This window comes from Leucopleurus acutus (assembly GCF_964270905.1).
Source record: "Leucopleurus acutus genome assembly, chromosome: 15".
NCBI classification, from domain to species: Eukaryota; Metazoa; Chordata; class Mammalia; order Artiodactyla; family Delphinidae; genus Leucopleurus; species Leucopleurus acutus.
In genome coordinates, this window is record NC_139157.1 from 15096657 (window position 1) to 15112157 (window position 15501).

Sequence of the window (15501 nt, forward strand, 5' to 3'; positions counted from 1 at the left end):
TCTGCCAAAGTCAGCAGAGCTGGAGATGTTCATTGTTTGAGGAGGGGCATGCCTGTGTTGAGATCCTCCACTTTCAGACCTCCTAGGCAGCCAGGAGGACGGGCGTCCCCTGAGGACACCCCAGAAGGGATTTCTCCTCTGCTGTAAAGCCCACGGTGTTCTGCACGTGTATGACTTTACTTGCCAGCATCTGCCGTAAGGCCCCTCGGGAGAGGACTGGAGCTCGTTCACCTTCATGTGGTTTACAGCACCTCCCACCTGACAGGTATAAATGAATGCGTGAATGAATGAACGAGCAATGCAGAAAAACGGAGGGGCTTTCTGATTTTGAGGTCTCAGTTCGGGCTTTTTTCCTGGAGGGGAGAGACGGATGTGTGCTTCAGAGGCACTCGAATCAGCCCGTGTTGAGTCAGGGTGATTCATCAGGCTAGAATTTTCCCACCTGCAGGAGCCAGTCCCCCCCAGCGTCCCCGTCCCCCTTTGCCTAGGTCATCTCAGCAGGAAATTACTACACTGTGTCTCCCACACGTATGATGAATCTTAGAAGCATTCTCACAGACTGTGGCAGGGCCCCGGACGGGGTCAAGTAAAAGTAAATACCAGCCCTTATTAGGCGATCCTGGCCTCCTGCGGGGCGTTTGCCCCGGACACCAGCGGCTTCCTGCTCTGTCACAGAAAGCAGACCGCAGGTCACTGCCTCCACGTGATGCTTCCTGACCTCCAGGAACTGCTTCCTTCCTCGTGCCTCACGTTTTGGAGGATTTTACCGCGGGGCCCTGCCGCTTACAGCTCCACCCGGGGGTGGAGGCTCGGGACCTCCTCAGGGAACCCAGGCAGCCGGAGGCCACCCCTCGAGGACTGCTCACACCTTCATTTTCTAACTACCAGCCCGGCGTCCAGGAGGAGCAGAGGGGCGGAGGGATGGACTCGTGGTCATGCACACACACACAAGCTGTGGCTGATGGAACCCTGGCTTTCCAGAACTGGTCTTACAAGGCTGTGGATGTGAGGGTATTAGTTGAGGTGGGAGGAGACTCACAAGCATCTATTTGCTTAGTGACCCCACAGATTTAAAATTATGATTGGTATTTAATGACTCTTAAATGCTCAGATACTCAGAAGGTATCATTTATTGACTCACAATTTTTTATACCAAACCACTGTCTTTGTTAATTCCCTTCCATCTACCTTTACTAGCTGCCTGAAGAGGAGAAAGCTGCTTTACTGGGGGCTCCCCACGGCATGGAGCACAGGGCCATGTGCACGCTCCCTGAATGAATGAATTTGTTGGGAGAACTACTGTAGGATTTCAAATCTGTGCAGGACAAGACAGGGCAGATTAGGAACTCAGCTAATTCCCTCCTCAGTTGTGTCCACTGTTCCATGCTCTTTGGGACCCTCGTGGCCGCTTGTCCCTGGTCCCTCTGGGCGGGTACTACCCGGCTGTGCTCTGCTAAGCAAAGGCCTTCATGGACTGAAGACCAGATCTTTGGCCCTGAGGAGCTGCCGTCAGGGAGGCCATTCTAAGGAATATAAAGCAAGCTCTCCTTGTGTTTTTGTTAACTGAGGTAAGATTAAATTATACTCAATAAATTTTACCCTTTAAAAACGTGTAGGTCTATGAGTTTTGACACATGTATACAGTCATGGATCCACCACCACAATTAAAATACAGAGCAGGCGTCCCCAACCCCCAGGCCATGGAACGGTATCAGTCCGCGGCCCGTTAGGAACCGGGCTGCACAGCAGGAGGTGAGCGGCAAGGAAGCGAGTGAAGCTTCATCTGCTGCTCCCCATTGCTCCCCATTGCTCGCACTATGGCCTGAAACGTCCCCCCTCCCCCATCCATGGAAAAACTGTCTTCCATGAAACTGGTCCCTGGTGCCAAAAAGGTTGGGGACCGCTGATACAGAGTATTTCCATCACCCACAAAAGGTCGCTGGTGCCCCTCTGCAATCTGTCCCCTCTCCCCGTCTGCCCCCTGGACCACTGATCTGAATTTTTTTCCCCTTCAGTTGCACCTTTTCTAAAATTACCATTCAGAACCTGTTTTATTTGAACCCTTCTCTCTCTTCCAGCACCGTCGCTATGCCTCCCTCAATGGGAAACTCCACCGCCAGCTCCTGCGGTTACTCTCTGGTCTCCCCCTGCCGCCTACGATGGTTCTGCCCAGACCCTCGAGGGCTCCTGTTACCCCGTTGGCTCCGGAAACATGGCAGTTTTCCTAGTACCATCCTTTACCGCGTATTTCTCTCGTGCATATCCTTGCTTCTCCCCTGTGTCCACCCTCATGTATATTCTTAAAGCTCTCAGGGCCTTCTTCCTGCCTGTTCCTTTCTTCTGAGTGCTGTGTCTGTATTTCTCATGGATTCACAGACCATTTTATAGATCCTATAAGCCCTTTCAGCTCTCTACGTCCTGGCCAGACGCATTTCTGGGTCTGCCCATCTGTTTTCTTGACTGTGCTCCTTCCGCGACGGACAGCATCGCCGTCTACACTCAGGCTAGAAGTGTCCTTTGCCCCGAGCCCCACGTGCAGGTGGCTACCTTCAAAATATACCTCGAGGGTTTCCCTGGTGGCGCAGTGGTTGAGAGTCCGCCTGCCGATGCAGGGTATATGGGTTCGTGCCCCGGTCCGGGAAGATCCCACATGCCACGGAGCGGCTGGGCCCGTGAGCCATGGCCGCTGAGCCTGCGCGTCCGGAGCCTGTGCTCCGCGAAGGGAGGGGCCACAGCGGCTGAGCAGGCGTGTCCGGAGCACCGTGACGGGAGGGGCCACAGCAGTGAGAGGCACGCGTACCGCAAAATAAATAAATAAAAATATACCTCGAATTCGTCTCTACTCCCCATATTTACTTCTACAGCTGCCATGCCAACCTTGATTACCTCTGGCTTCAGCCGATGTCTCCCTGGGTCTGGTTCTCTTTCCTCTAAACATTCTCCACCTTGCTACCAGAGCTGTTTTCTAAAATATAAATCAGACATTTTTCTTTTCCAGTGGTGAGGACCCTGGGCTTTCACTTCTGAGGGCGCAGGTTCGATCCCTGGTGGGGGAACTAGGATCCCGCAAGCCACGTGGTGCGGCCAAAAAAAAAAAAAAAAAAAAAGAATAAAAACCAGGCATGAAACCCACCTTACTGTAACTCCCCAGTGTGCATGGGATAAAACCCAAGGTCTTTAAGATGGCAGCTGAGATCCTTAACAGTTTGGCCTGGTGTTGCTACCCTAATCCCATTTCTCAGCCTCTCAACCCCTGTCCAGCTCCAGCCACACTGGACCACGCTGGGAAGGGTACCATGTATTTCTGTGCCTTTGAGTCAAAATTCACCGTTTCCCCAGTTCAGAGGTTGATTCTCTTTTTCTTCCACACACCCCCTGCCCCCAACCTGGTAAGAAATAGCTACTGCCTCCCCGGTGCCCTGAGAGTATTTCAAATGCCAACACCAACCCCACACGTACTGGATGCCTCCGTGCTGTTCAGCCCACGGCTCCTCTTAGTATATCCTCACAGCTACTCCTCTTAGTATCTCTGTGCATCACAGGCATTAAGAATTCAAAAAACGCTTATTGAAAACACTTTGCCCAATATCAGACGCAACGTGTAAACATGAAGGCAAGCAACTCTGTACTCATTATGCACTTTTTACCCATCCACTGCCTAAACAACAGAGCCACATGGCTTATTTTAAAAACTGCTATGTTTCCTGTTTGGACTTGATCAGCTTGTAACAACAATGACAGCAACAGAGATGATCAAGATTTTTTGTGCTGAATCTAATCCAGGGGCGTCCCATGATGAGAAGACAAACCCAGGGAAACCACCATATCTCTGTGTGGCTATAATGAAGCATTTTATGTATTAAGCCTATCATCGTGGATTTTAAGTGCTTTGATAAGCTTCCACTTCCGTGCTATCTCCCCTCCGTCCAAAGAGAAGCTTTGAAATAACAATAACCATCCCATAGCAACAATGTCCCGTCACAACAAGGTCAAAAACGAGAACTCATGTGATTTGCTCATTTTCTTAGGCAGAGCTCCCCCTTAATGTGATGACAAAGAGGTGAAGGCTGAAAGACTGATCTCCCCAGCCCTGGGGTGGGGGGCTGGTCCTGTCTCTTGGACATGGTGGTGGCCTCCATCTATCCCACCGCAGTGAAGTCTTACCATTCTCAGGGCAGTGATGTGAAGATCCGGAAGCCCTACACTAAGCCACCCCACCACTTCAACAGCAGACTGGCTCCTCCCAAATTATTCTCTTCCATGTTCTACGAGGGGGGAATCGACTTTATGACTCAAGGGATCCTGAAGACAGGGCAGATTAGGAACTGCTGATGCAGGGGACACGGGTTCGTGCCCCGGTCCGGGAGGATCCCACATGCCGCAGGATCGCGGAGCGGCTGGGCCCGTGAGCCATGGCTGCTGAGCCTGCGCGTTGGAGCCTGTGCTCCGCAACGGGAGAGGCCACAACAGTGAAAGGCCTGCGTACCGCAAAAAAAAAAAAAAGATAAAGGAAAGAAAAATTCAAACCCTGATGGCAGGTGCATTTTTCACCGTGAAAGAGAGTATTTAGGAAAAGAGCAAATACTATTAATTACTTCCCAATACCCAATCTGTAAGGCATTCCCAGAGCATAAGGATTTCAGGCATCATGACAACACAGACTGGGGAAGGTTTCTGGAGAATGTTACACACTCACCGTTCCAACCAATGGGTAAATGAACCCAGCGCCTATGCTGGCCCGTACGTCACTAATGGGTAGAACGAAATCCTTGGGTACGCCTTTCTTGTCAGGTTGGTGAGACAGGGAAAGATGGGTCTTAGCCATGCAGATGGGCAAATTTCCAAAACCCTGTAAGAAAGGAAAGGAAAGGTGTTCCTTGAGCATAAACGTTCATCTCCTCTACTTGTTTGACCCGCACTCCACTGAATCCCCACGACTCAGATCCACACATACAACAGTGCTTGTTACTGCCTGTTCATTGAACAAGAAGATGGGACAAAAACTCATCTGCACGAGATCATCACCTGGCAAGTTGAGGGTGTCTATCACTTACTTTGGATAATTCTTGTTACAGAAAGGCAGCATTATGTGTGTCTTTGAAGAAAAGGTGGCTATTTGCAGGCAAGCAAATAACTGCAGGCAGCAGCAGCAGCTGTAGAAACCACTTTCTAAGGATATTAATATCCGGCACTCAGAAAGGTAATCTGGAGAAAGGCTTTGTGACAAGGCTTTTTAGTCCCGTTGTTCGCTCATTCTTAGAGGCTGTCAGGAAGCAAAGAGCCTCTTTGTGTTGTTTTATGAATCATGGCTATTTGATCTGCGATTACATTATATGAACTAAGATGAGGTCACTATTTAAGCCTCTTATTTTTAAGGACCAAAGGCGATGCCTGACCCAGAGTTCCAAAGGTGAAAGGGGAGGCAGTCACATGTGGGGTCTCACAAAAAGGACAGTGTCCTCGCTGCCTGGTCCCGATTAAGGGTACACAGTGCCTCCTTAGAGACTTTGCTAATTAACTGCAACCACATACTTGACGCATAACTTGTAAGGAACATTCCCTCGGTGGACAGACAGAGATAAAAGGAATGCAATCTTCAGAGGTAACCCACACAGAATTTCTTATGATTCAACCTAGAACTATTTGGAAGATTTCAGAGTACTATCAACGGGGGTTGGGGGTGGGGTGTTCCCTTTACTCTTAGATACGGATCAGAAATCTGCTGGGTGGCGATCACAACTGCCCTACAGAAATGGTGCCCAGAATTGTGGGTTTCAGAGATCAATCAAATATTGACATAATTTTTATGAACTGATATGGGTTTGCCAATTTAAAAGTTTGCCAGTAAGAATATATTTTTTAAGAACCCAATATGCTATATACCATCACCGTATTACTTCACAAAAGAAAGAAGATTTTAAGCCTGAGAAAACATCAGGAAGGACCTAATATTCGAATCAATGATAGTCCTTAAATAGCATTATTAAAAGCTTATTAAAAAAAAACACCTCATGACAATGACCTTATTTTACTCATTTCATTGCACATGAGTGAAAATTCCACTGCAGAACAATGCCAGTGTGTACAGCAATGTCTGAGGATCATTTATGAAAAAGCACAAGCTAAGAGCATTCTAAGCTCTTGGAAAATCCTAAGAAGAAATGAATTGCTGACTATCTTACCAGACCTGGGAGAATACCCTGGCTAGTGCTGGTAGCATAGGACAAAATATTAAATATGCTTTAAAAATAGAATTTAGGAGTTGGGGGATTAAAAAAAAATAGATCAGTGATACTCATCATGAAGCTCTTTTGCCAGCAAGCTCTTGAAGAGCTCTGACTTCTATCTGATCACAGCAAACTGGAGGGGGTGTTTGAGGCACATGGCCCCTTTGGTTAAGGTGGCCGAACGCGCTGCCATGGAGCCTATTCGACATAACCATTACAGGACTAGACTCTCGCTGCTGAATCTTGGCCATGTGCACGGCAGAAGGTGATGGAGCCTTCAGCCACTGTGGACAATCTCACCACCAAGCCGATGAAGCACTTGTATAAGAAAGAATACCAAGCACCCCCGACTTTATGTGCTGCCGTCCTCTTCGACTAACCTGGCACCATGCTACCGTTTTTAAGACAGTAAGAGGAAGCACTACAGATTATTTAACTCTTGACTCCACTGCTGCACATCCAGGAACAGTTTCAATGTTTCTGGCTGACTAGCAGGGGCTAAAGGTCTCACACACACAGATAAACATGGCCACTACCTGTATCAGACAAATTTATAACCAGAAAAGTCAATGATGTATGTACTCTCACCATAATTACGGTTAACGTCCTACCCAAGGACATTCATTCAATTTTTGTAGACCACAGAGTAGATTAAGCCAAGTTCAGCCGGTGGGACATACACCAGCTCTCAAGTCAAGGTGAATGATTTCAAAAGCCTAAGCTGGATGTTCCCCCCTAAATGCACAACGTTTACCTGTTCCGTGTAACGATCTATTTTGGATTGTGCCTCCGGAGAGAGTTCAATATCTTTGGCTCCATAGACAGCCTGGGCGATGGTTCTTATCTTTTCCACAATTGGAAGCTGGGAAAACACAAATGACAACAAAATCGTTAACTTCAAGCTGGTTAAAGAATTAAGGGAGAGCTTAGTGAGATTTTCTGTAATTGCTTAAAATTCACTACCAGATTCCCTCCTCATCAACTGTTGTATTTGAAGCAAACACTTTTCTCTTCTATCATCCTTAATGTCCTGAAATTTTCAGATCAGAGATCAACTAGCAAGTAAGAAGTCTTAGATGTTTAGCCAGTTCAGAGGCTGCTTATCTAGTTAAATCATTCTTATCCACTGCATCCTTTAACGAAGTTTATACTATGCTTTTTAGTGATCTTTTAAGCCAGAACATAAGTCTCCTAACTAAATAGTGCTGGTGTTTAAGTGGGTCTCAACTTGGGTTATATGACAGAAATGTAGCAGTTCTAAAGGACACATTTTTTTTTTTTTTGGTAAGCAGGAATGGGTTGAGATTTTAATATAAATGCTAATGTGATCAAACACTTTATTGGAAAACCAGAGGTTGAACCTAGTGTCACTTTAGCAAATTATGAGACAACAAGGAGAATGGGACAAATCTGAGAAGACTAGATATGGGCAAATAAGTGAGTGGGGAGGAGATGGAAAACTCTTCCACAGTGTTGGATGCAACGCTTGGATATAGGTTGCTAGTGAAACACTAAAAGTGGCCTCTTCAGAAACAAGGATGGTTCATTAGGGAAGGGATGTGCCATGGATAAAGTGATTCTTAATTCAAGCAAAGCATTTGATAAAATTGTTCCTAATTTCACTGGGGGTAGAAAACACATAGATGTAATGAAGATGGTTGGTGGATGTACTGTTCAGTGAAGGGCTGCTGGACCAAGTGCTGACGGAATGGACGTCAGCCAAGGGGCAGAAGCCTCTCATGGCCCCCCTCAAGGACTTTGCTGGGCAGTGGCAAATTTGCATGAATTACTGCTGATATATACCTAACGAGAAAATAAAAGCTAGCTCTGCTCTGCCAATCTGATAGTACCCCAAATTACTTTAAAATGTATTTTTTATTACTACAGTTTTTATTACTGTAGAGTTGCTCTGTGGTCTGGAACTGAAATATTGGATGTTTCAACAAATAAAAAAGAAATGAAGGTGCAAGTCATTATGATCTTTCGCTGAAGGACATAAAAGAGGATCTGAGTCAACGGAGAGAAATACTTTGTTCATGGGTGAGGAGATGCAATACTGAATAGAGGTCGGTCTCTCAAACTTAATCTATTAGTTCAATCCAATTCCAATAAAAATCCCAAGAGCACTTAGGTTACTTGGCCAACCAATTTTAAAATTCATAATGAAGAGTAACGGCAAAAATAGGTAAGATAACTTCAAAAATAAATAAAACCAAAAGAACAAAGATAAGGGACCTGCCATACCAGGTATCAATCATACTACAAAACTATGCTGATTAATTCCATGTGGTATCGGCACAGGACGAGATGATTAATCAAGGGAAGATAACAAAGAACATAGAAGGACACCTCAGCAGGTGTGGGACAGTATATAGTAGACATGGCACAAAACAGGGAAAGGACTGACTATTCAACTGACTTTTGGCTGGGGAAATAAAATTAAATTCCTGCCTCACACCAGGCCCCTAAATAAGTCCAATATGGAACAAAGGCAAAATCTTCAAAATCAAAACTCTACATATTGGGGGAAAAAATTGGGGAACTCTTTTTTATCCTGAGGTACAGAAGGATTTCTTAAATAAGGTAACAACAGACTCCGCCTTAAAGGAAATGATTTATAGACCTGACATCAAAACTTAAAGTTCCTTGTATTAAAAAAAAAAAAAGACATCAGAAATAAGGATAAAGCATAAGGAACAGTCTGGGAGAAGATGCTTGCAAATATTTAAAAGATTAGTTACTAGAATGCATAAAACTCCCACAAATTCAGAAAAAGACAAACAAATATTTAATACTAGGCAAAAGAGTGACTAATAACAATATGAAAAAATGCCCAATCTCATTAGCGATCAAGGAAAGGCAAATTAAAATGATGAAAAACCAATTTACAACCGTGAGATCAGCAAGACTGAAAGTATGAGAATTTCAAGCGTGGGTGAGGATGTGGGGAAGACGACCCTTCAAAGTGCTCTTGGTTGAGATGTTAAAGGTCTCGCCTCCCACGACAGCTTCCTAACTGGTTTCTTCACTTCTAACACCCCCCTCCACTCTACTGCAAGTCTAACCTTCTTAAAATGTACGTAAGTAAGAAAAACTCAAGATCACCTCTGCTAAAACTCCCTGAGCGCCCTAAGATCTATTTCAAAGGCCAGCATCTCCAGGAAGCCTGTACTGACCGTCCTCCAGCACACGTGGGCGTTCTCTTCTTTGCCATCCGATAGCCCTGTAATGCTCTGACCTGGGTGTTACGTGGCACCAGAGGTTCAGCAGGGCCTGGCAATGAGTGGCTGCTAGCAAAGCCCATGCCCTGCTGGGATGCACTGATGGACCTCGGATGGTAACAGTGCCAGGATCAAACTCTGATGCTGAAATCTACCGGGTGGCAAGGGGCCTTTTGTAAACTACGTCATAAGAGAAATCAGAGAAGAATCTCCACTTCAGGACTTCCCTGGTGGCGCAGTGGTTAAGAATCCGCCTGCCAATGCAGGGGACACCAGTTCAATCCCTGGTCCGGGAAGATCCCCCATGCTGTGGAGCAAGTAAGCCTGTGCACTACAACTACTGAGCCTGTGAGCCACAACTACTGAGCCCGTGCTCTAGAGCCCACAAGCCGAAACTACTGAGCCCGCGTGCCTAGAGCCCGTGCTCCGCAACAAGAGAAGCCACTGTAATGAGAAGCCTGCGCACCACAAGGAAGAGTAGCTCCCGCTTGCCACAACTGGAGAAAGCCTGCGCGCAGCAATGAAGACCCAACGCAACCAAAACTAAATAAACAAGGTTGATTCTTTAAAAAAGAAGAAGAATCTCCACCTCTAGAAGGGACAACTCTAGAAAGAAATGATCGTTATTTTCCAGGAAGGCAGAAGGTGAAGCAAGGACAGAAATTAGAAGGAAATGTTTAAGGAAAAGCTATAATAACCAGAGCTGTTTTACTATGGCAGAGTTCAGGGTAAGCCGAGTATGGCTCCCGGCTTGTTGCAGAATTACCGCATGAGTGCAAAGTTGAGTCTGGGCTAGAGAAAACCTTGAGCGTAACTTCTAATGTAAAAGATTCCATGTTCGTTAGCTGAAGAATTGAGAATAGCCTATAAACTCTTTGAGGCCAAGGACCACCTCTTGTTCACGTAGAGGTGGGATACAGTACAGCCCCTGAACTACAAGAGTAGGCTCTCAATATACAGTTGAATAAATGGAATAAATATTTTCTGACCTTCCTGTTGACAAAGCAAGGATTCCATGGGATGTGACAGTTAGCTTTTTCAGGGGAAGGCAGCTCACAGAATATAGTGTCACCCAAGCAGTGTGATAGGTCCCATGCAACCTGGTTCATCTGGGCTCCTCCAGCCCTCCAGAGCAGCTCAGGTGGGGGGTTTGTGGGCTGCTGTGGGACAGGAGGGCTAAGGAAGAACGCAGCCCCTTAGATTTGGCTGAATCATGCAACCTCATTCCTAGTGGGAGAGGTGAATATGCTGCTGTACTCATTTCACTGCAAGCACTGAAGCCACGCAGTGTGTTACAAATATCACGCTGCCCAAACCTTACGTAATATTATTATGATGGCGTGAGGGCAAGAGGGCTAACTAAAGACTTACGTTTTCCCTGGAAGTGAAACAAAACAACAACAAGACAGATTAGTACTACTCATGACACATTTAATGAACAGAATGCACTATTTACTGAGCTCTAGATTGATCTGAAAAGGAAAAGTGAGCGTGACTTTTCTATAATATAATAATTGAAAAAAACTCACACGTGAACAAGGTAACAGCAAATGGATGACAATGAAGGAATTCGTGTGAGTGGGTATTTAACTGACTTATTTTTAGTTTTTAAACACGAAATTTTTTTCAAGGAATACATATATTTAATTTTAAATTGTGGGTAAAACACACATAACAGAAGATTTACCATCTTTATCATGTTCAAGTGTACAGTTCTGTACTGTTAAGCACATTCCTGTTGCTGTGATGCTAATCTTCAGAACCCTTCACTCTGCAGAACTAAAACTGTACCCATGAAACACTAACTCCCCATTCTGTCCTCCCCTCAGCCCCTTGCTACCACCTTCCTACTTTCTGTCTCTACAGATCTGCCTACTCAGGGTACCTTATATAAGTGGAATCATACAGTATGTATCTTTTTGCATCCGGCTTATTTTATTTAGCATGAACCTCAAGGTTCAACCATGATGTAGCATGTTACAAATTTCTTTCCTTTTAAAGGCTGAATAATATTTCACTGTATGGACATACCACACTAAAAAAAAATCCATTCATCCACTGATGGACACGGGTTGTTTCCACCTTTTTGCTACTGTGAATAAGGCTGCTATGCTAAAAGTGCGGGGGCGGGAACGGACAAATATTTCTCTTCTAGACTTCAATTCTTTGGGGCGTAAGGAAATATACATTTTTATCAACAACTAAACTGCCTTCCTGTCTAATGTTTTCTTTTTAAAAATAAATTTATTTATTTTATTTATATTTATTTTTGGCTGCCTTGGGTCTTTGTTGCTGCACGCGGGCTTTCTCTAGTTGAGGCGAGTGGGGGCTACTCTTCATTGCGGCATGCGGGCTTCTCATTGCGGTGGCTTCTCGTTGCAGAGCACGGGATCTAGGTGCACAGCCTTCAGTAGTTGTGGCTCGCGGGCTCAGGAGTTGTGGCTCGTGGGCTCTAGAGCGCAGGCTCAGTAGTTGTGGCGCACGGGCTTAGTTGCTCCGCGGCATGTGGGATCTTCCCGGACCAGGGCTCAAACCCGTGTCCCCTGCACTGGCAGGCGGGTTCTTAACCACTGCGCCACCAGGGAAGCCCCCCGTCTAATGTTTATTTGAAAGTGCTGCGGAAATTTCAAGCAGGTGCCAGGCTGACTTTGTGAACTGTGTAGTTGTGGTCTTATTTCCTATGGGAAAACTGCAACCACACATGACAGGATGACTCAAACAGAAGGCAGAGCAGGGGAGCAGGGGCTGGTGGTGTGAGTGAGTCCCAGTCAGGCGACTTGTTTTCCCTCCTTAAGACCCTGGAGCATCCCAGCAGCCACCATGACCAGCTCCCGGTATCCTGCACTTCCCATGCCCCAGCCTCAGCCTCGCCAGCCCCAGAAAAGATGACACTCCCTCGCCGGCCTCGACATGCACAAAGCTATCCAAAGTGAGCCTACGAGAGGGACCATCACCACCTGGTGTGTGTCTCACAGCCCCATACTGGATAAATAATGTGCTTCAGCTCATGGAGCTAGAAACCCCAAGACCAAAACTCTCTTGGGACTCCTGCTACAATTATTCTCTTTCACCTATGTGTACAAGTAAATAAATAAAAAGAACATCTCAGTTAACACAACTTTTGGGTTTAATATAAAAACTGAAACCTGCCCTGATAAGGCAGCTCCACTGTATACCTTCTGTTTATATTGTGACAGCCGGAAAGGAACCTCCTGCTGTTTCTCTGCTCGATTTTGGGGAGCAGTGTAATCTTTAAAGAAAAAGAAAAAAGCCAAATTCATGTCCAGTAATCTTGATCTGAACTTGACATTCACTTGTGCTGCTCATTTTAAGTGGTAGTTTTTATAAAACGAATAAAATGGCAAAATAAATTATGAATGGGTATGCATTAATCATCCCTGGCTTTGCTCCAACTTCCTAAATATTTACAAATTTATCTATTTGCCACCTCTTTCCTCTTTACATCCCTGATGTCTAGGATAGTAACTTCCAATCAGTAGGCCCTCCACAAATGTCTGCTGAATGAACAACCATCTGTGGCAAGTACTTTCAAGATGTCATGGTGTACAAAGAATTTCGGAGATTTTGTATACAAAGAATGTCTGATGGGGTGGGGACAATGACACAGTAAAGGGGGGTGACGGAATGGAGTGTGTGATAAAGCCTCCGCCTCTACGTTACGACTAAAGTTGGAAGATCACAGATTGCAGGGGACGGCACGGAAGTCAGCATAAATTGGTAAGACCTAAAAGGGAACTTGAATGGTGCTTGAAGGATGTGAAAGATCTTAATAAGCAATAAAAGGAAAGATTATTTCACATGAGGAGAATGGCACACATCAAGGTGTGAATGGCAGCAAAGACAAGGCTTTTTCTGGAAGGAGGGACTACTCTATGTGTCCTATGCTCAACATACTCATATAAGCTACTTCACAAAGCCTGGCGTCTATACTAGGATCTTTGATCATTTGGGAACTAACATTATGTTAAATCTCCATCTTCACCAAGAATAGAATTCTGAACGTATTCATTAATTTCCTCCCAAACCTCTTAAACGTATAAAAATAACTGAAATACTTTAGAAGAGAGCTTTCCGATGGAAACTTTCTGTGATGATGGAAATGTTCTACAACCATGCTTTCCAGGCTAGTAGCCACCAGCCTCATGTGGCTAGTAAGTAGTTGAAATGGGACTAGTGTAACCGAGGAAATGAGCTGTTAATTTTAGTTAATTTAAATGTCAATAGCTTTCTATGACCAGTGGCTACTGAACTGGGCAGCAGTTCTTTCTAGCTCTAGAAAAGAACCCTGAATGCCGGGTCATATTGTCTACGGTCTTTTGCTTAGAGTATGCCCACCCAGAATCCTGGCTGAGTGACACCAGGAAGGTAGGTTGGAGGATGTAGGGGTCTTCACTCTTTACCACATTCCTTATGTAGATGTGGTGACCCAGGCTCATAGAAGCTACGTTACTCAAAGTTAGATAGCATATCCTTCTTGAAAAGACCACTGGACTCATTACACATGCACCCAATGTTCATTGCCGCACTATTGACAATAGGCAAGACATGGAAGCAACCTAAGTGTCCATCAACAGTTGAATGGATAAAGAAGATATGGTACATATATACAATGGAATACCACTCAGCCATGATAAAGAATGCAATAATGCCATTTGCAGCAACGTGGATGGAACTGGAGATTATCATACTAAGTGAAGTAATTCAGACAGAAAAAGACAAATATATCATTTATATGTGGAATCTAAAAATATGATTAAATGAACTCATTTACAAAACAGAAATAGAATCACAGACAAAGAAGACAAATTTACAGTTACCAAAAGGGATAAATTAGGAGTTTGGGATTAACATATATACACTACTATATATAAAATAGACAAACAACAAGGTACTACTGTATAGCACAGGGAACTATATCCAATATCTAGTAATAACCTATAATGGAAGAGTCTGAAAAGAATATATATATTCTTTTCTGAAAAGAGTGTGTGTGTGTGTGTGTGTGTGTATGTGTATATGTATATATACATATATATATATAAAACTGAGTCACTTTGCTGTACACCAGAAACTAACCCAACATTGTAAATCAATTATACTTCAATTAAAAAAAATGAAGCTGACAGAATTGAGGAAAATAAAGAAGTATGAAGGCTTTATAATATAGTGGCATCTCATCTTACTTAGATGTCAGGTTCTAAAGTCAGCCCTGAAGGTCTCTTAGAAGACCCATGAAAACATGACACAGTACTCTATTATCAATATTCCACTATCTCTTAAGCACATAACTGTTGAAGTGCTGAAACACACTGCTGTTTCCTCAGCCATTACACTGAATGAAAACTACATTGTTCTTTTGTTTTACCAAAGTCTAGACTGGAATTCACATAAGTTAAGTGTTCCTATGCTGTGATGTTGGCTTGAAGTACTTCAATGCTCATGAAATATTTAAAGAGAGGAATCAATTAGTAAATTTGTAAGTCGAATAAAAATCTCTGGACATACAGTAATTATTTCAATTTGTATTTAAAATGAAGCATGAATTTTCAGTGATCTACAAGTGCAGTTTGGTAAATGGCCTTTCCTGTACCTCAAATAAAAGTATGTAATGCGAAACCAGCTTCCACCAGGAGCTAGGGCTTCACTACAACATACCCTGGTGTCATGGGAGCAGCTCTGCGTTGTGAGTGAGAACAACAGACCCTTGTGTCTTTGACACAAAGCATGTCGCTGGCTGGAAACCAGCACATCTGAGCTACCCAAGGTGTACGTGCTGACTGCCATGAGCCAGCTCCCGGAGTGGCTCGTCCCACTGGCTTGTTGGTCCTGAGCAACAGGTCAACCCAGAAGAATCCCAGAAGAATCTCACTCTCCTGAGACAACCAGGACACGTGTTGGAGATAGCTGGGGTCTGAGAAAGGAAAGAAGGCTCATCGCCAGAAAGTCTGCATTTGTCCATGTGAAGTGATGATACGGAATTCACATTCAAATCACAAGGGTGACCTTGTATACTCGTTTTTGTTTGTTTTTTG

General features: G+C 44.7%; 1 protein-coding gene across 4 annotated transcripts in view; it reads right to left on the reverse strand.

Moving 5' to 3' along the window:
- Positions 1–15501, reverse strand: part of MTHFD1L (methylenetetrahydrofolate dehydrogenase (NADP+ dependent) 1 like) — a gene marked incomplete at its 5' end in the record, with an annotated part of 196699 nt that overhangs the window by 45384 nt on the left and 135814 nt on the right. For all 4 annotated transcript variants that reach the window (XM_082855826.1, XM_082855827.1, XM_082855825.1 and 1 more), the window contains 2 exons: positions 4697–4849; positions 6982–7089. In XM_082855826.1, coding sequence (XP_082711952.1) covers positions 4697–4849; positions 6982–7089 — 261 coding nt within the window. The remainder of the gene's footprint in view (positions 1–4696; positions 4850–6981; positions 7090–15501) is intronic.